At 39.1% G+C, this 27,931-nt stretch overlaps 1 protein-coding gene across 2 annotated transcripts in view; it reads right to left on the minus strand.

Moving 5' to 3' along the window:
• rabgap1l (RAB GTPase activating protein 1-like) overlaps positions 1–27,931 on the minus strand; it is a 117,642-nt gene that overhangs the window by 87,276 nt on the left and 2,435 nt on the right. For both annotated transcript variants that reach the window (XM_054788520.1, XM_054788521.1), the window contains exons 2-11: positions 24,089–24,308; positions 23,629–23,776; positions 22,719–22,932; positions 19,774–19,948; positions 19,065–19,222; positions 16,148–16,258; positions 15,253–15,319; positions 14,996–15,098; positions 9,923–10,089; positions 5,561–5,684 (exon numbers count right to left, since the gene is read on the minus strand). In XM_054788520.1, the coding sequence (XP_054644495.1) occupies positions 5,561–5,684; positions 9,923–10,089; positions 14,996–15,098; positions 15,253–15,319; positions 16,148–16,258; positions 19,065–19,222; positions 19,774–19,948; positions 22,719–22,932; positions 23,629–23,776; positions 24,089–24,226 (1,405 nt within the window). In that variant the 5' untranslated portion in view covers positions 24,227–24,308. The remainder of the gene's footprint in view (positions 1–5,560; positions 5,685–9,922; positions 10,090–14,995; positions 15,099–15,252; positions 15,320–16,147; positions 16,259–19,064; positions 19,223–19,773; positions 19,949–22,718; positions 22,933–23,628; positions 23,777–24,088; positions 24,309–27,931) is intronic.

Raw genomic sequence — 27,931 nt, forward strand, 5'->3', positions numbered from 1 at the left:
TAAGAGAACAAGCCCACTGAATGGCTCCCACAGTGACAGTTGAAAGCCATCAGCTCCAGCATTGGAGGCAGAAGCGTGACTTTGGCTGGGTCAATTGTACACAGCAGAGACACTTTCCCCCCTTCTCCGTTAATACATGTCAGTGCTTCAAGGTGAAAAAATTGAGGCTGCTTGCGAGGATAACAGTGAGCTGTATTGACAACCACATTTTTCACACAAACATTTCATGAATGTGGCAGTTTGTGGATTTACTCAATTGAAAGAATCACTTAGGGCTTTAGTGCTTAGATTGTTACACGAGGGTTACGTAAGGCATGTGTATTCCCGTTTTACACAACCTATAACTGTCTTTTTAACAAAGTGTAATTATTGCTATTATTTATGTTAAAAAATTCTTGTAACCTGCAGGTGTGAGTCATCAGTTCTAATAAACATACGTAAATGTCCATGAATGCCTGTATAAGGCATAAATGGGTTGTTAAAAAGTGTCCAAACCACTTGTGTGCATGTTAGTCTAGAAATGTGCATAACTTCTGTAAACTCTTTCATTCAACAAATCATACAAAAAATCTGAAATTTGTCATTTTCATTTGAGGACATGAATGAAAATGTCACAGCTTTCATCGACAACAAATACAAAGCACAATTTACGCTTTTGGTTTCTTCATTGTGAATTCACAAATCAAAAGCGTGACATAACTGTCACAAATACTTCACGGGTCACAGGCATTATATGCTCGGCAGAACACTGATCGTAAAAACTTTATTTAGGTGACGTCTTCTCAACGTTCACCAGCTCACCAAAAAGAGGGTGTGACTTTTCACCCCTTGTACAGTCGTCCCTTGCTACATCGCGGTTCAAACATCACTCCCTCACTCTGCGCAGGGACACGGCAGGAGACAAATATAACGCAGAGAGATTTGTGAGGTCAGATTTTTTTTTGAGGAGGCATTTTTATGATGCAAATACTTTTGAAAGCATATTGTTTTGAGAAGCCAAACTCTTTACTTAAATCACCCAGCAACTAAGCAGAACTACGTTCCTCGTCACGGAAATCCAACCAGAACTGGACTTGCGGGACCAAATGGGGGGGTAAGTCACTGTTGAAATAGTCCTACTGATGGGGATGTCAACATCATGTAAAAAAATCCGAACTATCCCTTTAATGTCTACCTGCAGATGTAATTTCATTAAAATCTGATTTTGGCCCGGAATTACTGTGTACTTTGAAATGTGGCGTGGAAACGAATACAGCGAGCTGCTGCACAGTACTGAGTTACGTGGCCACCCCTGGTCACTCTCCGGCCACCCCACTGGCCATCTAGACATTTCAGATATGAACTTATTGCCACCGCTATGTGAGTAATGGTCTCACCTTGGCCGCCCCAATGAAAAATTTCTGGCTCCGTCACTACTGCTGCACTAAGAGTGCTAGGCCGACATGAAAATTATGACACTTGATTTTCTTCTCTGGACTTCTTCATGATCAAAAAAATATAAATGGCTACTCTATTGACTTTTAAAACAAATGTGAAAGCCTAAGGCTAATTGCAAGTATTTCTCGAGTGTTTTACAATGTTGTACAATGTTGTTACAGCCACGTTGAGAAGCTAATTGCTGATGCTGTATCCATTAGCTTCACAGCAGATATGTGTTAATTCCACCACAGGAGATATGTGATGTTACACATATCGGTATCGGCAAGGTATCGGTATCGGATGGGCATTCGTCCCTTGAGCCAAGTTCTGGTCGGATTTCAGTGACAAGGAACATAGTTCCGGTTAGTTGGTGGCGCCACTTAAGAGTTTGGCTTCTCAAAACAATATGCATTCAAAAGAGTAATACATTTGCGTCACAAAAATGCCTCCTCAAAAAAAAATCTGATCTCACAATGGCTCGGCATTACGTTCTCTCCAGTTGCATTACTGTGCACTGTTGCCTGTCTATCGTTGTGTATGTGTTCCGAAACGGGTAGGCATCCGCACATATGAACACTGTGGAACACATAAACAATGGACAAGCGACAGCACGCAGTCATATGACAGGAAAGAAAATGCTGAGAAATTGTGAGGTCTGATTTCTTCTAGGTTAATTAGGCAAAAAAATGTATGTAGTTAATCAAATAAATTAGTTCCTGCCGTTAACACGCTATTTTTATATATATGTGCTTGTAAATATGTGTGTGTGTATACACTGTAGATAACAATTAGTTAAATAGAACTAGCATTACTATGGGTGTTGAATCATTCTAAGTGGGGACAGTAATTGATGATGCACTTAAATGCGATGGTAATATTAGTGCAGTAAGTGCAATGGCCCACCAGCGTTTGTACGTTTATTGCAAATTGAGGAATTTTAATGTCGACAGTTGTTTTATGAAAATGTTTCACTCTTGTTTTATTGAACCAGTTTTATTTCTTTTCTTTTATCTGCTGGTTTGGGTCTATTACTCTGACAAATAAGGAGAGGCTGGAACACTTTGTGAGAATGGCATTAACCTTGAAGGACTTGCACTCTTACACAAAGCGACAGCTACAAAGAAAGTACAGACTATCCGAGGCGACTGCACTCACCCTCTTCATGCAGAGTACAAGATGCTGCCATCCAGTTGCTAAGGTGTAGGAATAACAGACTTAAGGACCCATTTGGACCATTGGACTCCTCAACAGCATCGTGTGACTTGTTTGATCTTAATGTGATTTGTAGTCGTGTGTGTACGAGTCTATTTTGTTTCGTTACTCACTCCTGGCTGTACAGCAAATTGCAAATAATGGATTTTTTGGCCTACGATTAGGACTTGAGTGGACGTGTGGCTACATTTTTGTTCCGATGTGCTACTCAACAAATAGGCCTATACTGTCAACAGAACATGAAGAAAGAAAATCTCCCTGAAGAGGGACATGGCAATATTCTGTCCCATGTTCATGTCCACAATCCACACCTTAACAGTGTTACCAACTTAACATTTCAAGGTTAGTTTACGTTTAGCTAAATGTACGGTACGGTTACTTCACTACTGGGTGAAAATGTCAGTGGTTTAACTGTGAAATACTGTAGCTCGTCTTCGATGCATCGAAACAAAAACTGTTCTTTTCCTGTATTGTCATGTACTGTATCTTCAGTGCAAATTCTCATTGTGTTAAAAAGGGACTGTATGCAAGGGGTTCCTCCAGCTGCCTAGAGGGTGCCAACATTCGAACTGCGAGCATTATATCCTGCCTCTCCCTGCTTTGAGTATGCCGACTTAACACTCGCATGCGCACTAGTTATGTTTTGTTGTCAGCTAATGATAGTGATTTGACAAAGTTTAGCTACTAACGTCAGCTATCATTTAATGTGTAGCCTATCATAACCACACAAAGACTCGCGCATGCCCCACAGACACGGAAGTAAATGATTTTATGAACAAAATTCACCACAATGCTTATTTATGCTGTTTGATTCGGAATTGTGAAAAATATAGTACAATCTGTTCTTTGAAATCACTATTGGTAACATATGCTTGCTGGTGGTGGTGTAATTATATTTTTTGGTCTGGAGCGAGTTGCATACAGTCTCTTTAATAATAATAACAACACTAACAAAAACAGGACTAAAATACTAAACATCAGCAGCAGACAAGCATAATGATGTCCTGCTCCAACAAGACTATTGTTACTGTATTATCTTTTTTTTTTTTTTTTTTTTAAATGTTGTAGGCGGCCATTTTTTTTTAATCACAATTAAACACGATGGCAAAAATGAACTATGCACATCTGTGATTTTTACAAAAATGCATTTTTAACAACACTTTTTGGTGACGATAATCGTGGTATTAAAAGTTCCCACAATTTCATCTCTACTTTGTGGCGGGCTATTGTCTGTTCCAGCTATTTTCAGTTAGTTGCATCTTAGTTTTTGGTGTGAAGTGTTGGCTTAATTTATCACACCCTTAGAGACTTGGCAGAGCGTCTTTAGAGCATTTCATGGTCATTTGCTTCGCTCTTGTGATCATTAAAGTTTTGCACATTGACTGCACTGCTTTAAATTAATTTCACAAGGGAAATTGGATTTCTATTGTTCCTTGCCAGTAATTATTTGTGTTCATATCCAGACCACATTATTTTTCACCTTAGTGGAGATGTGCACACTACTGAGTACCTTTCTAGTTTAAATTTCGCTTTTTGTTGGAACACGGAATAAGACTCAATCAATAGACAGCACGTGTTTAGTTACACCTTGTACAAGTGTACCAAATCATACCCCTGGGACTGGCATCCCGGCAAACAGGTGTTTTGGAATGCCCTAAAGCGGAAACACAATAAAACATGTTCTGTACTACACAGAGAAATACTGTACACTTCTTGGTGAAACAAGGCAGGTCTCACAGCAGTTCTGTTTCAGAAATGTCATTTTGTATAGTAAATTATAAATGGGGTGCATTTACAGAGCATCTTTCTACTGTGTGTGGATCCAATGCATTTTCCCACTGTTGTAATACTAACATATCACAGATGATGGCATTGCTGCTTTGGAATGGAAGTAAAACTGATTCGAACGTTCATGATGCAGCATGCAGAGTCAACTGATGGTTTAGTACTTTGCTCAAGAAAACAACTGAGGCGCAACTGGGAAATGAATGTGCAAGTTTAGATTTAGGAACTTCAGGTAGGTAAAATGATTCCAGATTAAAATCCTAGCATTCGTAGGCAACTGGTCATTACCCATCTCTGACATCCTGTTGTCCAGTTATTGCCTGTAGCAGGGGTGTCCAAACTTTTCCCACCGAGGGAAAATACTGAAAAAATTAAAGGATGCAAGGACCACTTTGATATTTTGTAAACTAACATGTAGATATTCTACATATGGAAAATATACAGTACAGTACAATATATGTATTTTTTTGTGATATAGATGAAAAAGGGTACTATTAATATGAACTTCAGTCTTTGCTCTTCTTGTCCTTTTTTTTTTTTTTTAATTTTCCAAATATTTTACCTTTCTTCTTAAATAATCTTTATTATTTTTAAATAGTCTTAATAAATACTTCATTTTGTTGTGTTTTTTCTCATATTATTACAACTGTTAAAAGAGAACATATTTTTTCTTTAATATTTCAACTCCATTCTACTAAAATGATATTGTTTTTCCTCATAATATTACAAGTTTCACACTTTTTTCTCTTAATATTTTGACTTTTTCTCATAAAATTACAGCTGTCTTTTCCATTGCTGCTGTTTTTTCTTTCTTATTGTACATTTTCTTCTCCTAATTATGACTTTAATCCCAAAATATTTTGACTTTATTCTCATGACATTATAACTTTCGCCGCAAACTAATTTTCCTAAAATGACAACTTTATTCATTGTTTTATTACTCATAATATTACAACTTTAAAAAACTAATGTGAATAATGCCTGTGAATATTTCATTTGCATTTGAACAGGGGTGTGTAGACCTTTTATATCCACTGTAGTTGTGGTGCTTAAGCTTGACACATTTTTTGCATTACTAATTATGTACTGTATAACAGCAAAACAACTTAAAGCACGCAAAGAGAGAGTGAGTGGCTACTCCTACCATCATCCGCCTCCTCCTCTTCGGTGGGTGAGGCCAGTTGTCCTTCCTTGCTTTTCTCTGCCTCCCTCTGAAGACTCACCACCTCATACACAGCATCACTCTGGCCTGCCCTCTCTGGTGCATGCTGTATGCACGCACACACACACACACACACACACACACACACACACACACACACGCAACATTTTTGCAGTGCATTAGTAATCATTGTTCATTCAAAAATAGATAACTAAAATGAGGCATATGAATGATCACAATGTAGTCTCCCAGACACCCTTTACTTTACCTTCAGTTTACGATGTGGCATAAAAGTAAGTTGAGCAATCTGCAGGTATCAAGTTATGACCTGAGCTTTCACTATTTTGGGGCATAACATGAAAGTAAAAGTAAAAGCTATCCAAAAAGCTATTAGAAAAGGAAGCAGTTTTAAATGTATGTACATACTGTACATTGCTGTACAATGAAAACCCAATATGTCCACTTTTATGATTTGGACTTATTGTTTTAGAATCCCAGTGTTCTCCTGTGTGTATTGTATGTAGCTGGAGAACCAATAAAATCATGTCTTATGTTGTATTATCAAATACTGTATCTCCATTTGCTGCCAGAAATGTCCTTGGAAACACATAAAGTCAAACCCCGGTTTTCGGTTTTCAACGAAAATGTTTGCCAAAAATGTTGCCTTGGTTTTCATACGCTGCCTCAGTTTTCATACAGTATTGCAAATAACGAACTTGTCCATTTGCCCTGTACTGTATCGTTCCATGAAATGGAGTGCCCAAATAAACGACACTATGCGTTGCTCACTCACTTTCTATGCGTTTTTTATTTCGCGCGACTGCTAAATAACCCACCATGGGTCCAAATAAAGTCGTAAGCGCTAGCAATTTGATTAAGAAGGTGACAAACACTACTGATTTGGATTTCGCCAGGATGTACGGGAAGTCCCCATCAACAATAAGTTCCATACAGTTGTCATTTATAATTATTTTGCATGTAAAACTATAATTATTCTCTATAAAATTTATTTTTTGAAATATATTTTTGGGTATCTGGAAAGGATTAATTCGATTCACATTACGTTTTCATTTTGAATTTTCAGGTCAACTAGAAATCTCAACAACTAGCACACAGTTTGAGCTTTCACTTATGAGTTAACTTAAAGGTTGTAGTAATTAAATCAAGAGTTGGTCAAATTGCCAAATTTTCATTTTTTAAAATAAATGTAGCACTATTCAAGAAATGTCCAAAACAACAAATTTTAATTATTCAGTCCAAGAGCATAAGGTATTAAATAAATGCATAGGGGAGCAAAGACACAAGCAAACCTGACCTTGGGTGTCATAAGCACCTGATGTTTATTTCTAGTCTATTCACTGTAGTGCTTTAGCTTCTCTCCTGCACCTGGTAAAGTGGATCAATGAGCTTTGATGCAGTATTGATCTGCCCACCCGAGTAACATCTCATTTTTCAAGTCACTGATGAGAACAAAAATTGGAAGACGATAACGTATTGCAAGTTTTTAGAAAAAATCCAAACAGACAGAGCATGAATTTGCTTTGCTATGGTCTAAATAAACTTGAAAGCAAAAAGGGGGACTAACAAGAAAGGGTTGGTGTGGTGTACGACCCAAATACACTTGAAGAATCCTGGCCTTCGGTCGGTTTGCAAGGAATTTATACAGAGATCTTTTTACATGGATCTTCTATTCTAGTCTTGAGTGGTTCTGACATTAACTGCAACTGCATTCTGTGAAATGCTTTGCGGTGGAAGTCATTATTGATGTGCTGTTTGCAAAATACGCACATAATTTCTGCGACACAGATAATATGGACTAAGCACAAAAATTTTAGAAATCCAACAATTGTTTCCTTTCGTGTCCTCCACCACTACACACGTTAATTAGCGTGAGAAGTGCCTTGAACGCCTTCCATTTGTTTCTAAAACACACCAGCTGCAAAGCAAGAAGCTAGACTATAGTTATGGGATCAAATTACTCCATGTGAATAAAAATATTAAGTTAGTTATGTATCAATATCTAAAAATCGTGTGGTGTCCAAACATCATGATTGTTATCACTGTCATGAAGGTTTTATTAGCCACCATTTTTTTTTTAAAAAAGATAACTTAACATTGTACAGTTATCTTTTTACACATGTTTTATGACGTGGTGGTGATTGAAAACTTTAAATTTGGACTCCATCATCAGGTTTTTAGTCAGCAGCTTCAGAGAACGTATAATATTAATTAATTTAATCAGATTTTTAAAAATACCAGTTCATTGGCCTAAAAAAACAAAAAGAAACAATGAATCAAAAGGCAGAACATGAGATTGTAAGATATAGATATACAGTATATATATATAATTTATTTTTTTTGGTCTCCTTTTTTTGCCTACCAGTGTTGACTTTTAGATATACTAATGGTATGTAGGCCCATAATCTCAGTATTCAGTGAATATTCAGGTACCACAACTGGCGTCTTTTGCCAATCATATTTTATGAACAGTATGAAAACACTAAAATACTAAAATTATCAATCTTTTCAGGCAACATGGGACAATAAAATGATGTACTTCAGACGTATGTGTCCTGATTGACATCTTTCTCACCACACAATACTATCTTTTAATTAGCTCTTAACCTGTGCACCAGTCTTCCATTTACTAAGGAGATAACTCCAGAGGCAATCAGGCGTACAAGTCAGACTGCCGCTGTTAATTACCAACACAGCAATAATGAGACCGAGCCACTTATTACCATGCTACAATGTAAAGCTTACCCACACTCCACTCGCTTTGCCATCTCCCCATGGCTCACTATAGTAGTAGTCTTATTTTTTCCAGTTTGATTTTTTTGTTCCAAGGTTGAAGAAGCTGGATGGTAATGTCTTGGATGTCTTGGTGGAATTTAAGACAATGTGCTTTCATTTCTCTGCACGTTTTAATCAGTGAAGCTGTGAGGAAACTCACAGAACTATAGCACATTACTGGGAAGGTAAGTGAAGGACTCAAAATTTACTGCAAATTTGATGTTGAAATACAGTACATTGTTTTTTGATTGTTGAGTATATTTGAGTTTAATTCATTTAGCTGATGGAATTAGACATGTCTTTAAGTGTGGAAGCTGATTGAACTGTGGAATCTGATCTTTTATGTTTTACTTGTTCATACAGGGACAAGTAAGGCAGCAGCAAAAATCATGGGCAATTGAGAATTGTTGGTAGGACAAATTACCGGTAAATGGTCTCAGTCATGGCTATACAGTCAACGCTCGCTACATCACAGTTCGAACATCGCTCCCTCACTCCTATCAGAGGTTTTTAAAAATCAATGAATTAATAAATGATTGCTGTTTTGTGGTTGACTATGTCCTGTTATTAGTCAAAATATTGAAAGACAAGCCATATGTAGTATTCTGGTCACTAGGCATCAGTAATGTTACATTGATGAAGCATTACCTTCCAATAGATTACCTTAACTTGCACCCATGGGAGTCTGACATGACATAGTGAAAAAAGTTCTCCCATTCCATGTGGAAGTGGTACGTTCTTGGCTTCTTACTTTGTCCTTCATCCCCACTCAGTTTCAAACCCATTCTTAAGTTTCCAATCAATTTGGAGGCTAATTGGAGGCTAACGAGTTAGCACGGTAGATTGCTATGTTTAAAGCTGCAGCCGTTTCTTGTGTCACTTCAGAGAGAGTGCATAAGAGTTGAGCAATGTTGTGTAAACAAAGATAGAAGGAGCATTGGCGTGTACGTCAAAGTATGCCAGATTCATATCGATAACATGAGAAACGTCATCGTGAGCACGAATGATTGGCTGATGTCAATCTTTTTCTTTTTTAAATGTAATGCGATCGACCCACATTACATTCGAGATACGACAACAACAAAGAACTTTCCCAATGCTAACGTGTGACTTATTATGTCATATTATCACTTGTTATGTCTACTACATTGGGTAATAGGAGTATAAAGGTGACTTAAGGGTTTTATTTCACGTTTACAAGTTCTTAAACAGGCTAATTACAAAAATATTCCATTTATTAATATTAAATCCTACTTCAAGGAAATTCACTTAACGCGGTTGAGTCTAGAACCAATTAACCCTAATAAACGAGGAACGACTGGAACTCCATTGATAATGCAAAATGTCACCGACAAGTAGTGGAATTAATAAATAATCTACATTATTAATCATGCTAACAATTGTACTTATTATTTGAAAACTGTTTGACTGTCACTCTAATACAGGGTTCAGGTGCCCGCACAGGTTTTGTGGACCATTTTATTTTGTTTCGGACAGTGATTTGACCTAATGTATTGCATGCAGGCTTACTAAATGTTGCAGTGAACTTACCTGTCTGAGTTTGAGGTAAAAGGTCTCGCTGAAGGTCTTGCGGCTGAAGTACCAGAAACGTTCATTTGACGGATAAACCCTGGCTAAAGTTTCCAGGAGGAAGCGAACGGGCTCCACCACCTCAGTTACGACCAGGTCCACCGCTACGGTCATGTAAACTTGCTTATCTGCACAGTCGAGGGAAAAGGAAAAAAATATACAGTATATTGCTAGAGGTATTACATGATTTAAAAAAATCTCAGGTGTCATTAACATTGTCATTAGCTAAATAATTAATTAATTACTTTGCTGTTATTAACACCATTTCCCCTTAGGTCATTCGTGGGTGTGTTCACACGTGTTTGTTTCGGTCAAGATCGCTTGACAGGCAGGTCTTGGTCTGCTTGTAAGAGATGATAAATATGCAGTGGAACCTCGGTTTTCTGCAAAAAAAAGATTGGCTATGTCTCGGCTGCCGTACACTGTCTCAGTTACCGTACGGCCAAACAGTGTGCCTACTAAACTAGTCTGTGGAATCAAATGCCCAAACTAAGCATACACACATTGGTGACAGTCTCTGTGCAGAATGGATACTGGTCCTTTTACAGTTCGGACACTGTAGACAGATTACGGCCAGGGAATCATTTAACCATTTTTATTATGCGTGTGTGTGCGTGTGTGTTTTTTGTTCACAGAACGCACACTGAACGATAAACTACTCATATCTGTCTCCTTTCTTTCTCTTCATAAGCACAGTGCGCGATACGCTGGTGGCATTCACTGCATATTTCTGAGTGGTAGATGAATCTGTGCTTTAAAAGACAGCTGCAAAAAGTTGCTTTCATAAAGAAGGTGAGAACACTGTTGAATTCAAGAAATAACTTGAAACAAAGTACAAAGGTCGTGTCTGTTACAGAAGGATTGTAATGTAAAGGAAGGAAACTTTAACACAGGTTGCAAAGGAAACGGTGTGAGCAAGAAACATTACAGAACGTGAGCCAGGCCAGTGTGTGTAATCATGATTATACATTCTGCTGACGTTTACAATAAAAGTTCAAGTGAGCAAGTATACAGCTCTAACCATCCACTCTTTAAAGTAAATTTGTAAATGACTAGAACGTCTACAGCGTCTACGTGGCTCTTCCATCTACTCATCACCGTGTTCACCAATAAGTCTCCAATAAACAATGTTAAATGTTCATTTAGCCATTGAATTTGTTGTTGATATGCATTTCACTTTGTTTACTGCCTATTATTATCTGTAAAATGTTTTGTCTACATGTTTTTGGGTGTCTGGATTTGCATAATTTGTTATGGAATTTTTTTTTTTATTTTAATCTGACCTTTTGGAACGGATTAATGACAAATCAGAGGTTCCACTGTACATTGTGTGCACAATTATTAGGCAAGGCAGTATTTTGACCATACTTGCATACTTTGCATATTTTCCAACCCCAAGCTGAATAAACTTGAATGCCTATTGGGTTGAAGCATACCAGGTGATGTGCATGTGTGTACTGAGGGAGGGTGTGGCTTTAGGAGATGAACACCCTTTATTAGGTGTGCACAATTGTTAGGCAGCTTCTTTTCGTTTGGCAAAATGGGCAGGAAAAGATATTTAACAGACTCTGAAAAGTCAAGAACTGTAAAACATCTTTCATCGGGATGCAGCACTCTTGGAATTGCCAAGATATGAGGGTCGCAAGAAATGTGTTGAGAGAAATACATGCACATTATGCCAAATATTTGAGAAAAATCAAACGGGAAGCTTCCAGGAACACATTATCCTCCAGTGCTGTCAAATTCTAAAACTGTAATCTACCTGGAGTGTCCAGAAGTACGGTACATGGTGTTCGGTGCTCAGAGACGTGGCCAAGGTAAGAAAGGCTGAAACCAGACCGCCACTGAACAAGTTGAAAAGCTATGACTTGGTCAAGAAATATCTGAAGACAGATTTTTTTGGACCGCTGAGATGAGAGTGACTCTTGATGGACCAGAGGGATGGGCCTGTGGCTGCATCAGCAATGGGCAGAGAGCTCCACTGCAATTCAGAAGCCACCAAGGTGGAGGTGGGGTACTCGTAAAAGGCTGGAATTATTAAAAGATGAGCTTGTTGGGCCTTTTTAGGTTGAAGATAGACTCAACTCAGCTCCCAAACCTACTGCCACTTTTCCACACAGTGGTACAGGAAAAAGTGTGCATCTTTCAAGGAGACCACGATTTTTATACAGGACAATGCTCCATCTCTTGCATTCAAGTATTCCACTCCGTGGCCAGCTAGTAAAGGTCTTAAAAAGGTCTTAAAAAATAATGACATGACCTCCTTGCTCACCTGACCTAAACCCTATTGAGTACTTGTGGGCCCTTAAACGTAAGATATTTACAGCGAAGAAAAAAGGTACACCTGGGAGGCTTTGGTTGTCGCTACACAAAAAGTTGATGGTCAAATGATCAAGAAACTGACAGACTCCATAAATGGAAGCCTTTTCCGTGTTATTGAAAAGAAGGGTGGCTATATCGGTCACTGATTAATTTTTGGAAATGTCTGAAATATTTCTTTGTAAAATTTGTGTTGTTTCATTCTGACTTTTAAAAAAAGAAAGAAAATAAAGCAGTGAGATGAGAATATTTTTAATTTTCTTTGAGTTGCCTAATAATTGTGCACATGGAGATATTCTCAACAAAAAACAAAATCTCCTCACTTCCTTAAATATTAAAGTTTGAGGTTTATTAACACTTTGGACTGACCAAGGGCATGGTTGTTGTTAAATAATAAAACTAATAATCAATAATGCCAATTGCCTAGTAATTGTGCACACAGTGTATAAGATAAAATGCATCAGAAGCGCTGTCCCTGTGCTCCACTCTCTGTTTTTGTGTAAGTGGCAGAGTGGTCCGCGGAAGTGCGAGACCACAGCACTCTTTACTTTATATTTGAGAATCTTTTTGTGAAATCCGAGCAGATAGAAATAGCAGAATATAAAAATAACCAACCTATTTAAACTAGCAGACATTTTGATTCGGAGAATTTGAATTTGATCACAGACGAGAGTACCAACTACAAGTGTGAATGTAGCCAAGGTGTCAGCACAAACGTTTACATGGCAGTATGAAGAAAACTCATCAAATTTGCCCTTCATCCAATGTAGTTTTCAAACAAAAGAGTGTGTGTGTGTGTGCAGTGAGATTTGCAATACCTAAAGTAGAAGGCTTTGACAGACCTGCCATCTCACCTTGAAGTCAAACTCACTGAGCCTTCCAGTCAGCAAGTTGCCACATTCTCTAATTTGTTAGCTTTAATGGATTCAGTGAGGCAGTGCAGCCAGGCAGCCATGCTGCGCCAGCCACCAGATCATATTGGGTACAAATTTCCCCATCATCTACAAAATCCAGTCATTAGAAAACATTAAGTTTGTGACACAATTTAGAGGATTTATTGCAGCATAGTAGTAAGATGACCGTCATAGCAAAAAGGCCCTGGGTCTGACATCCTTCGGTTTCATATTCTTACTGTGCCAGTCTGGGTTGTCTCTACACACCAAAACATGCAAATAAAGTTGGTTGGAGACACTGAATTGCTTGTGTGTGTGTGCGCATTGTGTCTATGAGAATAGTTGCCATTTTAACTTGATAACCAGCGACTTTTCTTTCCCTTACTTCTTCTTCTTCTCGCCACATTGCACTTCAAATTTCGCAGCTTCACTTCCGTCAACATTTTTCAAAATATATTAATTAATAAATCTTATTGTTCTCTGGTTGAAGACGGCCTATAAAAACAAAACGTGCATATTCAAGCAGGCATTTTCAAGCATTAAATTGGCCAAATGAACTAAAATACAAATACAAGGTATTCAAAAGACTAAAGTTGGAAATCTCTTTGTTTGTACACGGGTAACAATACGATTCAAAAACAATATATTTCAAAAACAGAACGATTCCATACTGTGATTACTGTTTTTCAATAAATGACATCATTTCTACATATGCTTCTTTGATCCCATTCAGATATTACTGCATAAAATTTGGTTTTCTCAACTTGAATGAAAGGCAAACTTGACATCGACAACTCTTATTAGATTGAAATATAAATTCTATTTAATTAGAACATTCTGATGAACTCAGTTTCTAATTGTAATCACATAAAAGTTTGCTAATAAAATAGAAAAAAGCCCTGTTTTCTCACATTATGAAGAGCTCAGTCATGCAAAACATAGTCATTAAGTGCAATGTGTATAAAACTCAGTGACCCACATGACTGTAAGAATGATGCAAATGCGAAAGTGCAAAGTGAATTAGATAAAAATAATCTCCAACTGCTGCATTTAATTCAGTTTCTCACATGAGTGATTCTCCACATTTGCTTGACAGCGTGTTCATGCTTGTGCGGCAAAAGGTGCTGCCAAGCTCTGACATGCTATGGGTCACAGACCTGCCTGACGCAAGACTACATGTTAAGCTGTACAGTGAATAGTAACAGACAAAATGTGAACATGATCCAAATAAAACAATGAATGGTGACCTTTAGCACACAAAACGATCTCTGTGGCAGCATACCGATGACTATGACCTAAGGTACACCCTAGCAGGTACACCTAGAAGGTGAGTGGATTTTGCTTAGGTCTGTCGATCTTGGCAGAGTGGAGCGGTCCACTATCACCGGCAGGTTTCGGGGGCTGAACTGCTGTGTGGTGAGGAGGACAGCACAGGTTCGCAGGCTAATTTACCTCGGGGCGGGGGTGACTCTGGTAGCGACAACAAAAGAAGGGGAGAGACCGGCAACATGTGTGCTGAGGGAATTGTGGGGCTGTTTGGTTCCAACACAACTTTCGTGGGTTTAGTTCCCAAGAGGAGGAGGAGGAGGACAGCGATGAATTACTTTTCTGGTAGGTTACTGTTTAACCAGCCCTGTTACACACTGTTCAGCACTGTTTGGCAAAAAGTTTAAGAAATCTTTTGTGTAACAACTTTATGTGTACTAAATATCCCATGTGACGACGTGGACACCTGCGGCTTACAGATCGGTGTGGTCTATATATGTTTCCTCATTAAATGTAGTGGGTGTGGATTAAATACTGGTGCGCTCGGTAACCAAACCTTTTGGTGTGTCTTCATTCAGGGGCTGGAAGGCTGCCATATTGGGGTTCCACGTTCCTGTGATCACATACGCTTTTCCATCTGAGCTCTTCCCCATCGACTCCTGGGCAAGTAATGAATATTGAATTTGGTTCATTTACTATTAGCTCTATTTTTGGTAAATAGTTGACAAGATTTTATGTAGTTACAAAGACAACAAACAAATGAATTCATACAGCTGCATTTGCCAAAGATGCACATGATGCTTCAGTTCTTACCATGTCTAGCAAATGCATGTCACTATTGCAAACTTTCTGTCCTGGACTCAGGAGCATTCCAAAACACCTAAAAAGAAGACACAAGAGTTGCACTCATATCAGTGATTACTTATTACTCACAAACTTAGCAAGATTGTTTTCCCCCAGCATACAGTATTAATTCCTTCAGTCTAAAATGTGTTCTAAACAACAACAAGGCCACCATCATGTCAAACAGCAGCTCATCCTCTTAAACTGCAACTTCCACTGAGTACAGTAGTCTTTCAAGTTCAGGGTGCCATCCAGTGGTCAGAATGGGGATAGCTCAAAACTGTTTAAAGACGCAGCACTCTAAGACAATTTACCAGCAGTAATTTTGAAGTATACAAAGCATGACTCATCTTGGGTCATGCCATTTTTTATATTCACATTAGGCCTATATGGGTAATGCAGATTGACACGTGCTTTAAAACACATGTATTGTAGCCATAACTGATAAACAGATGATAGACATGAAACAATGCAAAAACATGAGATGTCCACCGACACAGAAAAGGGCAGGATGTCTGTCGCCCTGTGGTGAAAACTGGAGGTAAGTAACTGGGAAGGGGTGAGGATGACCTAGTTCTTTGGTGCAGGCATGCAGCGAGAGTGTGAAGAAGACTAAAGAAGCTACAGGAAGTTGAAAGTAAGCACACATTACAGTATTCTGTTGTGGCATCATTTTACATTGTGATCTTCATAAAGACTAAAGTTATCCTTTTTAATGGTTTTCACCCAATTAACGACCTTAACCTCACAGCACAGACAGACGTTTTCAAACTGAAACAAGTGAATAAAACAGGTATTTTTCATTACTTATGCATTTTGATACTCAGGTGAAGATTACACATTAGATCATACGGCTGCCTCTCACCTCTCAATGCCGAGTTCTTTGTTGCCAATTTGCTGCACTGTAATCACAACTTTCTTCTGAACACTCTGTCGCAGCTTGAAGTATAATTTGTCTCTGTCCTTGGGGACTGGACTGTAAAAAGAAAGAAAGAAAGGGCGGGGGTATTAAACATAAACCTTCTGTCATACAGTATGGTATCCTTCTGTGCTTCCCGAGCAGCAGAAGCCTAAGTGGGAATGAATCGAGAGGAGATGATTGTATAAATGTAAATTCTTCTCCAAATTAATCGGTATTATGACTGGAAAAATTAGGGTGCAACAATGAGCAGTTTTCTTTTTACAATATTAGAGCAATACAGTGGATCTACAAGCCCTGGCAAAAATTATGGAATCACCAGTCTTGGAGGATGTTCATTCAGTTGTTTAATTTTGTAAAAAAAAAAAGCAGATCACAGACATGACACAAAACTAAAGTCATTTCAAATGGCAACTTTCTGGCTTTAAGAAACACTAAAAGAAATCAAGAAAAAAAGATGTGGTAGTCAGTAACAGTTACTTTTTTAGACCAATCAGAGGGAAAAAAATTATAGAATCACTCAATTCTGAGGAAAAAATTAGGGAATCATGAAAAAAACAACACCAAAAGAATACTTCAACACACCACTAGTACTTTGTTGCACCACCTCTGGCTTTTATAACAGCTCGCAGTCTCAGAGGCATGGACTTAATGAGTGACAAACAGTACTCTTCATCAATCTGGCTCCAACTTTCTCTGATTGCTTTTGCCAGATCAGCTTTGCAGGTTGGACCATTTTCTTCAACTTCCACCACAGATTTTCAATTGGATTGAGATCCGGACTATTTGCAGGCCATGACATTGACCTTATGTGTCTTTCTTCAAGGAATGTTTTCACAGTTTTTGCTCTATGGCAAGATGCATTATCATCCTGAAAAATGATTTCATCATCCCCAAACGCCCTTTCAATTGATGGGATAAGAAAAGTGTCCAAAATGTCAACGTAAACTTGTGCATTTATTGAAGATGTAATGACAGCCATCTCCCCAGTGCCTTTACCTGACATGCAGCCCCATATCATCAATGACTGTGGAAATTTGCATGCTTTCTTCAGGCAGTCGTCTTCATAAATCTCATTGGAACGGCACCAAACAAAAGTTCCAGCATCATCACCTTGCCCAATGCAGATTCACGATTCATCACTGAATATGACTTTCATCCAGTCATCCACAGTCCACGATTGCTTTTCCTTAGCCCATTGTAACCTTGTTTTTTTCGGTTTAGGTGTTAATGATGGCTTTCGTTTAGCTTTCCTGTATGTAAATCCCATTTCCTTTAGGCGGTTTCTTACAGTTCGGTCACAGACGTTGACTCCAGTTTCCTCCCATTTGTTCCTCATTTGTTTTGCTGTGCATTTTCTGTTTTCAGGACATATTGCTTTAAGTTTTCTGTCTTGACGCTTTGATGTCTTCCTTGATCTACCAGTATGCTTGCCTTTAACAACCTTCCCATGTTGTTTGTATTTGGTCCAGATTTTAGACACAGCTGACTGTGAACAACCAACATCTTTTGCAACATTGCGTGATGATTTACCTTCTTTAAGAAGTTTGATAATCCTCTCCTTTGTTTCAATTGACATCTCTTGTGTTGGAGCCATGATTCATGTCAGTCTACTTGGTGCAACAGCTCTCCAAGGTGTGATCACTCCTGTTTAACTGCAGACTAACGAGCACATCTAATCTGATGCAGGTATTAGTTTTGGGAATGGAAATTTACAGGGTGATTCCATAATTTTTTCCTCAGAATTGAGTGATTCCGTAATTTTTTCCCTCTGATTGGTCTAAAAAAGTAACTGTTACTGACTACCACATCTTTTTTTCTTGATTTCTTTTAGTGTTTCTTAAAGCCAGAAAGTTGCCATTTGAAATGACTTTAGTTTTGTGTCATGTCTGTGATCTGCTTTTTTTCTGCAAATTTAAACAACTGAATGAACATCCTCCAAGACTGGTGATTCCATAATTTTTGCCAGGGGTTGTAGTAACCAGCCAACAGTGTACTTCCAAGCCATGCCACAATGACATTTCTACTTGAATGGTGCTTTTTTGCTCAATTGTGTGAATTATTAAAAGCAAGATATTCACTAGAGACTATTCATGAGGAAAATATGTGTTGTCTCTTTTGTTTGTGGAAAAAAAGGTTATCTATTTTTATTTGTATGCAGGGTAAGATAAAACAACTCCATCGAATATGCCTTAAACCAGTGGTCCCCAACCTTTTTTGACCCACGGACCGGCTTGGGTTCCCACAAATCTCCCGCGGACCAAAGGTGCGGGGGTGGGGTTCGTACATTATAGCAATCTAATTTATCTTATTTATTATGTATTGTGTAAAACTAAGACATGAATAACATCAAATTAAAAGCACAAAATGAATGCCGACCCACCATCCACCAGTTCAAGTTCAAGAGAGATTATTACACTGCTGTTTGACATGTGTGGTAAAAGGCAGTGTGCTAGCATGAATTCACTTGAGAAAATGCGCACATTAGCACTCAATAAGTCATCAAAACTTACCTTTATGCATTCCCACATAGTATCAGCATTTGACACCAAATATGAGGTGAAAGAAAAATGGTAAAAATACAGTAGTAGTCTATCTGTGCGGCATGAGAAAGTTAGCACACGCACAATGGACATGCGTCAAGTGACACGGATGTAACAGAGAGAATCCGGCCACTTTTCAAAATAAAACATTAAAAAAAATGATATAATGGAAATTATTTTTTCTTTCTATGCGGCCTGGTACCAAACAAACCAAGAAACGGTACCAGGCCGCGGCCCGGGGGTTGGGGACCACTGCCTTAAATGACTGTCTGAACATAAGAAATTAAACATACATTTACTTGTATGTGTTGACCAAGTACCTGAAGTTGCCCTTGCCATCATCTTCCTTAACCTCCAGAGAGACAGTGAATATAAAGAGGTCGCTGTCAGGCGGACTCGACAGCGGCGTGTCCCTGATGTCAGCCGGTCGTGAAGATCGACGGAAGGCTGTCGAGAAACTGTACAAGATTCGACTGACCTACATCAAAAAGGGTGAGAGAGATTAAGGTTAGGTGAGATAGATGGCCAAGGGCAAGGAAGGCGAGAAGAGAGGAAGATGAATGGAGAGCAAACAGCATCATGGAAACTTTCACATTAATGACTAGATAGAATTAAGTTACTCATTGAAATTTTAAGACACAAGACAAAGAAAGACTGCCCTCAGCTGGTTTATCAGTGTACCTGCAGTAGGACTGTAATACAGAAATGAAAACACATTCGTAAGTTATAGTTTTAGTGTGGTAAATATCTCATATCTGATGTGATGGCTTTAGTTGACTAATATTGATTACCTTAATTCTTTAATTTAGGAACATTTGGGAACATTTTCATTAAGCTTTATGTTAACATTCAACACATTGTATGAAACAGTCAGTTGTCATGTAAGGACCTTATTCACAGCCTGGACTAAATGGAATTTATCATCAAAACAAAGGCAGCTGGCACTCAAACCTTTAAATGAACATGATGTATTCCGTAAAGTGATACAAATCAGTGCGTGTGTCGCGGTGCCCGTGTGAAGCTACTTACCGCCTCTTTGATGTGACAGGAGAAGACGTGAATTTGGAAGTCTTCAGAGCTCCGGTAACTCTCAGTGAAACAAAAGCAGTTGCTTTCCAAAGAACCATCACGTCCACGAGCACAAAACAAGACCTTGTAAATGGGGAAGGACGCAATCTCTGTACCTGAGGCCTGGTCCAGAATCCTGGGGAAAGACAAATGATTTCACACACACACACACACACACACACACACACACACACACACACACACACAAGATTTACAAGTGAAATCCAGTTAAAAGAGCACTTCGGTGGATTAACACACCCCGTTAAAGAGGTGGAAATGGGATTAATAGTCAAACTGTTGAGACACTGATTTAAGTAACAATTTAACACTGTCATTTGTCATAAAGTATAAAAAAGAAGTTAATCATTGTCAATAACACAACATGAAAACACTTTTAGTGACAATTGACAAAGGCGTAATGCAGTAGTGACCAAACTTTTTTGTAGAAAGTTTTGTTTAAATGATACATATTAAAAGATAAAGCTTTGTGTTATTATTGGTTATTGGTGTCAACATTTCAGCTTTTTCTCTACTGTTTTTCGCTGGAGGACCGGGCTTAGGGCTGGGTATATGCCTGGAGAGCGGTGGGGCGTTCGGGCGTGTTCAGTGGTCAAAATGCAGGTCTATTGGTCACTCTCCAAGAGGGGAGGGCACCGTTGTGATAATGCGTTTATCTTTCCTGATATTTTCGCGATTGTAGCGGAGAGCTAGGACTGTATGTGATTTAAGTCTTGATGTGCTTCGTGCGCCGCATGGTGGCTGAGTGGTTAGCACACAGTCACACAGGCCACACAGGCTGGAGATCGGGAAGATCTGGGTTCGAATCTCCGCTGGGCATCTCTGTGTGGAGTTTGCATGTTCTCCCCGTGGATTTTCTCCGGGTACGACGGTTTCCTCCCACATTCCAAAAACATGCATGCTAGGTTAATTGGCGATTCTAAATTGCCCATAGGTATGAATGTGGGTGTGACTAATTAGGATAAGCGGCATCGAAAATGGATGGATGTGCTTCGTGCAGCTAACGGTGGCCATATGGAAGTGTATTAAAATGGGCTTAAATTCTGTACGGTCTTAGGGGAGTTCAACTTCCAAATTTGCTGATCTAGTAAATTTTCAAAACAGCTAAAATTATGCACAAAGCAAACAATAACCTGCTGCCCAAAAATGTCATACAATACTTTTCAACAAGAGTGGGAAAATATGATCTCAGGGAAAAACTAAACTTAAAACCCACAGCATTTCAGTATGTGGAATCAAACTATGGAACGGATGGAGTAAGGAACTCAAACAAAGCACCGAGATTTCAAGAAAAAAATACAAGCAGTCGATGTTTGCAAAATACAAAGAAGAAGAGTCTTGAACCACTGTGTCCAAAATGCTATGTCTAACCACTACAACACTGACTACTCTTCATTCTTGTGAGTTCATTGTCAGTTCTCACCTATTATTCCAACTATGTTCTGGTATGTCTATTTATACTATTTACTATTACTATTTTTACTATTTATACTGACTATTAATTTATTATCATATACAATTATTATTCGTTCTGATTGTGGAAAAACCTTGACAATTATATTGCCACATTGTTACATTACCATATCATTTTCCTATCTATTAACTGGTAAAGACCACATTTGGAATACAGGAAGTGAATAAATGTATTGCAATTGATGTGAAACGGATGGGAGTAGGATTAAATACGCTTTGCTTTTTCCTGCTCCTTTTGGACATGTGGAACTGTGAATGCATTCCATTGTAATTTATATGCATGTTCAAATAAAATTACCATAAACCATTACCATTACCATATGTAGTATTATGGTCACTAGGGGCCAGTAAAGTTACATTGATGAGACATTTCAGTACCTTAGATACAACAGTGTGCTTAGGGCCAACATGACTCTTCCAGCCAGCATGTCCAACATGATAAGAGTGAAAAAAGTTATCCTCCCATTCTGTGCAGAAGTGGTACGTTTTGGGCTTCTTTCTTTGTCCTTCTTCCCCACTCCGTTTGAAACCCTTTCCTACGTTTAGAATAAATACATTGGAAGCTAACTAGTTAGCTCGGTATATTACTATATGCTATGAGCGGTAGCCGTCTCTTATGTCCCTGCAGTGATCCCGTAGCCTGCGCTGTGCAATGTAGTGTAAACAAAGTATAAAGGTGACTATAGGGGTGTTATTTCATGCCTAGATGGCTCTAATAATGGTAAAAACGTATTTAGAAGGTCATAAACAGGTTTTATCTGCTCTAACTATGAAAATATTCAGTTTATTAATACTGAATTCGGAAATTCACTTATCGGGTCTGAAACCAATTAACTGCAATAAACAACGGCCGACTGCATCGGGCCTTTGGGCGAAATTTCAAGATGAACCTAAAATGCATAATAACCTCTAAATGCTAACTTAATTTGACCTTCCCTAACTTTTGAATGCACATTTCCAACTGTTCAATGTTTTAGTACTTTTTGCACAACTTGCTGTTCTCAATGGGAGATTTTTTTTTTTTTTTTTCCACAGAATGACATAGATTATGCCTTACTGTGACTCTTCCAGTCTCTCTGTATCTCTGTTGCAACCTGCTGACGACACTCTGTAAGACTCTAAGCTCAGTGGTCACACCTTCTGAGAACATCCTGTTTGAAGCCTCGCAATGGCGAGGTACTGTTCATCAATTGTCAGGTGTCCTCTTGGTCTTGTGACGTTAAAATGTAGATAGCATGATGAGGAGAACTGTTTAAATACCAATTGTAGTTAAACCAAGACATTTATTTGTCAATTCATGGATCACACACTTTGTTGTTGTCAGTAATGCATTTCTTTACCGGGCTGCAGCTCCCTTGACTTAAGTTTTCTCTCTGTTCCTCATGAAAACGAATTCACTTTGCAACATTACTGACCTCACAGAGCCATCTGGTCCACAGGGGACATGCAGCGTGATGGGGATCGGGATGGCACTCTCAGCCAATAATGTGGCCATTGCTTTCTGTGCCTCAGCTTCATTACGAGGGGCTTTGACCCAGGTGCAGCCCAGGTATGACAGCTTGTTGAACTGCACACTATCCTCCTCTTGGTCCGTGGGGCTAGTTGGTGCTGGACAGGGTGGCAAAGCTTCTGTTGACGGACATAAAAATTGTGTTTTTGTTTTCTTTTTTTCTGAAACATTCATACCTCCAGTGGCACTCAACATTATTCAAGCCCCATTGTAAGTTACATTCATTTTGAAAATGTGCCAAGAACAGTAGGTGGCCAGTTTCAATAAATAGTAAAGGGTTTTTTTTGGTTTGTTTTGTTGGTTGAACACATTTCTGTGCAATTGCCAAATGGTTAGTTTGATTCACAAGCACCAAATGCAGGCCTGGTATGCTACCATGGAAAGTAGAGGCTACCAGAGAGAGAGAAAGATAGAAGGAGAAGGAAAACAAATAAACCCAAATGACAAGCAATGTTAAGATGAAAACAGGTGACAGAATGGCACAGGATGTTATGTTCAAGCGTCACAAACGGGAAAGAGAACAATGAGCAGAAGAAGTTCCACTGCAGACTGGCTTATATTTGAGCAAATCATTTCCTCTCAGTTCACGAAAGCACCATCATGAGTGATGGGAAATTGTCACAGTTACTGCTTTATGTCTAAACCTGCAGGTGAAAGTAAAGTCTGGAGAAAACTCATTTCTTACTGGAGTGGAATTCAAAATGATTAAATAAGAATAGTGAACTGAACTGAATTCATGAAACAACTGTCTGGAAGACAGCCGCCGCATGTAAACTGTGGCAATGATTATAAATAGGACTGATCCAGAATACTACCTGCTGGTCGGAACTCTGGGACTTGGATTTCTGGGTTGCTGTGCTTCTCCATCTCTTCCAGACTGCTTTTCTCCACCTTCACTTCCTCATCATCATCCAGCACCTCCTCCATGGCTTTCTCCAGCTGCTCACTCCCATTCCAAGACATCTGGAGGATGTAAACGTTGAAGGAGGGGGTAAAAAGAAAAAGGAGAGCTAAGATATCATGAAGAGGATGAGTCATTAAGATAGAGAACAGCAGGAAGCTGCCTGGACTGTATGAATAATTTAATAAAAATATATATTGCAGCAATGTTTCTCAATAAGAAAACAGAGTTGGTGTTGTCAAAGATCTGCAAGCAAGTTGTTAATTTCTTCTTATGAAAGGCAGGATGAGGGCTAGGTAAAAAGTTATTAGAAAGGGCTACGCAACGCAACGTAGCCAAGACTACTAGACAGTCTGTTGTGGTGAGTTTCTGACCTTGAGTTTCGGTTTGCCCTCGGAGCCTTGTGGTGACCCAGTAGCAGTGGTTTGTACCAGAACAAACTCCTCGCTGGTGACGGTGGTCACGGACTCTGTGGAACTGCTGACTTTGCGAAGAGAGGAGCCGTCATCCATGGTTGACTCTTCTCTCAGGAAGGTCTGGGGAGACCAGCGTTGAATCTCTCCCCTTTCCTCGCCAGGTCAGCCAGTTCTGTATCCTCCATGGACAAGATGGACAGGACATAAAGTTAATTGATTTTTCAGGTGTTTGTTTCATGCAGTGCGTGCGCCTTATGTAAGAGCCCATGTTAATGTGCACTGATTTTAAAAATAATGTATACGTCCTTTTACATCTAATATCTCACTATATTGATGAACAGATGCGTTATAATACGTGACTAAGTCTGTGGTATGTGCGTACGAAATGTGTGTTAGTTACGATGCCATCGACTGTACAGAGTTGTAATGACAAGCTACACAGACCATTATAATGTGTTTATGAGCGAGGATGAACAGGTAGCGCCAAATCTATATAAAAATAATAATAATAATAATAAAGCAGTGCTGAATCTATCTGTGCCAAATGTATTTGCGTTGGGCAACCACAGAAAGACAAAAATTCTGGCTAACTGCCGACCTCGTTCTAGGTAAAGGACTGTTCTTCTAGTCCCGAACTCCTGCACACAAGAGGGTGAAAATTTGTCAAAACGTGCACCCCTACTGTGTTGCCTGTGCTATTACTTTTTGGACAAATACACCACACAGTGGCGCGGTTATTAAACCTAATAGTTTCACAAGTTTGACTTGAAATGTCAAGAATCACCAAGAAAGTTGGTATGCATTTAGGGGACTGACAAGCGTGTCTGGAAAAATTTGAGCATGATCGGTTGAAAAAAAAAAAGGCCCTCCATCAAGCAAAACTTCATGTGGGACTTAGCAACTAATTGACAACACATGTTAGTCATTGACCATTGGTCAAATGATTATAAAACTTTGAGAATGTCTGTGTTACCTGCATGGTAGCATATCTTCCAAAGCATTTTTTAGTGCAACCTGTCCTAAATTTTTCACTGTACATTACGTGTCACCGGTACAATGCAATGTGTTAAGAGCTGGATTTGAAGCAGACACCTCCTTGCTGTGAGGCAGCAGTGCTAAGCAGTACTTACTCTTACACCATGCCAGCTCATGGGACAATCCCAATGTATGTCACTGTATCGTGGTGGTTTTTCAAAAATTATAAATGATCGCCATTTCATGGTTGAATATAGCCTATTATTACTATTAAAAAAAGAGATTTAAACTAATTGTACTTATTCTTGGCCCAAATTAAGCATTTTAAGCATAAAAAAATGGATAAATGAACTAAAATACAAATACTTGTATAAGGCAGAAGAAGCATTCTAATTGTGATTGTAGTATTCTACATTGACCACTAGGTGTCAGTAATTGTTCCGTGAAACAGGTTCACAACAGGCACAATAATAATAACATCCATCCATTTTGTATGGCGCTCGTCCTCTGTGCAGGGGTATGCTGGGGCCCGGCTGAGTTTTGGGCGAGAGGCGGGGTACACCCTGGACTGGTCGCCAGCCAATCAGAGAGCACATATAGACAGGGAGGAAAGCGGCGTACCCGGAGAAAACCCATGTATGCACGGCTAACCACTAGGCCACCGTGCGGCCCTAATAATAACATAATAATCAGAATAATAACACCGACTATTATTATTGGGACCATGACCCTCAACAAGCTAAAACTCAACTCTGAACCTCAGACGTCACTTCCTGTCATCCAGACATCTGTCCCACCACTAAGGTCCCCTAGGGAACACATTTACTGTGACGAGAACACATTTACTGTGACACTACTGGAGTAGGAGTGTTATTTATGTCTTGAATGGCTTAGTTACACTTATTGTGTAATACGAGTGTAAAGCCATTTAAAACCACCATTACAATAAATACACTGATGAGACAATAGCCACCGCAGGAAGCACGCTGTCCTGAAAAAAAAAACCCAGCAAAGAGTGAGTCTATGTTATCTAATTTATGACTAATATGTCTTATTTTCTCTGATTATATCTACAACATTGGGTAACACAAATGCAAAGGTAAACTATATGGGTGTTATTTCATGTCTAGAAGGCTCTACTAATGTTCAAAACCGCATTTAGGAGATCATAAACAGGTTTTCTACGCCTTAACCAATAGAATATTGAATTCATTACTATTAAATCCTACTTCCCCGGAATTAACCACGATGAACGAGGGACGACTGTAGTCCCATGTGAATAAGAGGCCACACATAAAAGGATGCTTTCATTCATCCCAGACCCATGATTCCATTTAAGCATACCCTGCCGATTAATATTAAAACAGTGGGTAGCAACAGGATCATGTGTTCCAATCACACTTGTTCAATTATCGTGGCTGGCCAGAACAACACTGGAGAATAATGGGTCATTTATTGATGGGACCAAACAGAATCAGCAAAAGCTAACACTAACCCAACAGCAAATGTTAAATAATGTGCAACACAGGATATCGCCTTACATTTCCTGTCTTTCTGCTAGAATCGGAGTGTATCATAGATATATTGCAGCCAACTAATTAACTTCATATTAAACATACAAGCACACAGACACATACACTTGGAGAAAGTCATAGCAATGCAGTCATTATGGCTGCATTGCATTTATGTACTTGTGCAGTCCAACATGGTCCTCCTGTTTGTCTACAACCTGACTGTTGGGCAGTGGTGCAATGTCTAATGGTCAGCACACCAAGAATTAAAAAAAAAAAAATACATGCTAGATGAACTTCATTGTTATCCTCTGTTTACGTTTTTGTGTTCTTTTGTTGAATTCATTGGAGGTTGACACTGCGACACAGTGGTGTGATGATGTGCAGCCATCCTGTCTGCATAGGCTGCGGTTTGGAACACACATCAGACTACGGTTTACCATTCCTCACCCTACCATGTGGAGCTGAGCTGAACTGAACTGAACTTCTTGGTGGAAAAGTGCCTAAATGGAACCCAGTCATTACAAGCCTCGTCTGCTCCTCCAACACATTTGGCAGCCTTGCAAAACAACCACCAACATTAGAGGAAACACTGAGCTGTACGTAAGTGATTTTGGACCAGCTACACATCAACCAACATACACTGAGCCAACAAGCTGCATTACATCAGAGAGGGTGTGTGTGTGTGTGTGTGTGTGTGTGTGAGTGTGTGTGTCTGCAGGCTGAATGATCCTGTTGTTTCTTGACAGACCAAACAGTACATAAACAGCGACAATCTTTATCCAACACAAGACACATTTCTATGCAGTTTTATGGACGCTGCGGGAAACAAAAAATTAGCAAAAAACACGCAAAAGAAATATTAATTTCCTTAATTTCTCTCAGGGCTCATTCCCAGGGGATCAATAAAGTTCTATCAAATGTATTGTAATCTGAAACATGTTTAGAAATACTGTTCAAATTAACTTTGTTCTGCTTCTTTTTGTGTTTTATTTACAGTATATCACAGGCAAGACTGAGCCACCTGTGAGCACAACACTCGCAAGCAACAATACATCCATGTTAGTCTCCGAAAGTGTCCAATAAGACCAGAAAAAGTCGCTAGATTTGTCGCTCGTCGCTTTTTTGACATACAGAATCGAGAGGGGTCTGACTACTTGCTAAATATAGCGACAAAGTCACTAAGTTGGCAAACACAGATCCCTCCTGCTACGTCTTCTTAGGCTGTGACAGACTAGGTGCATATGAGGTGTGTTAAACAAGCTACATTCACAGAGAGTCCCATTATAATGTGTTTATGAGCTGGGGGTCGCCT

Source organism: Dunckerocampus dactyliophorus, chromosome 10 (genome assembly GCF_027744805.1).
Source record: "Dunckerocampus dactyliophorus isolate RoL2022-P2 chromosome 10, RoL_Ddac_1.1, whole genome shotgun sequence".
Taxonomy (NCBI): domain Eukaryota; kingdom Metazoa; phylum Chordata; class Actinopteri; order Syngnathiformes; family Syngnathidae; genus Dunckerocampus; species Dunckerocampus dactyliophorus.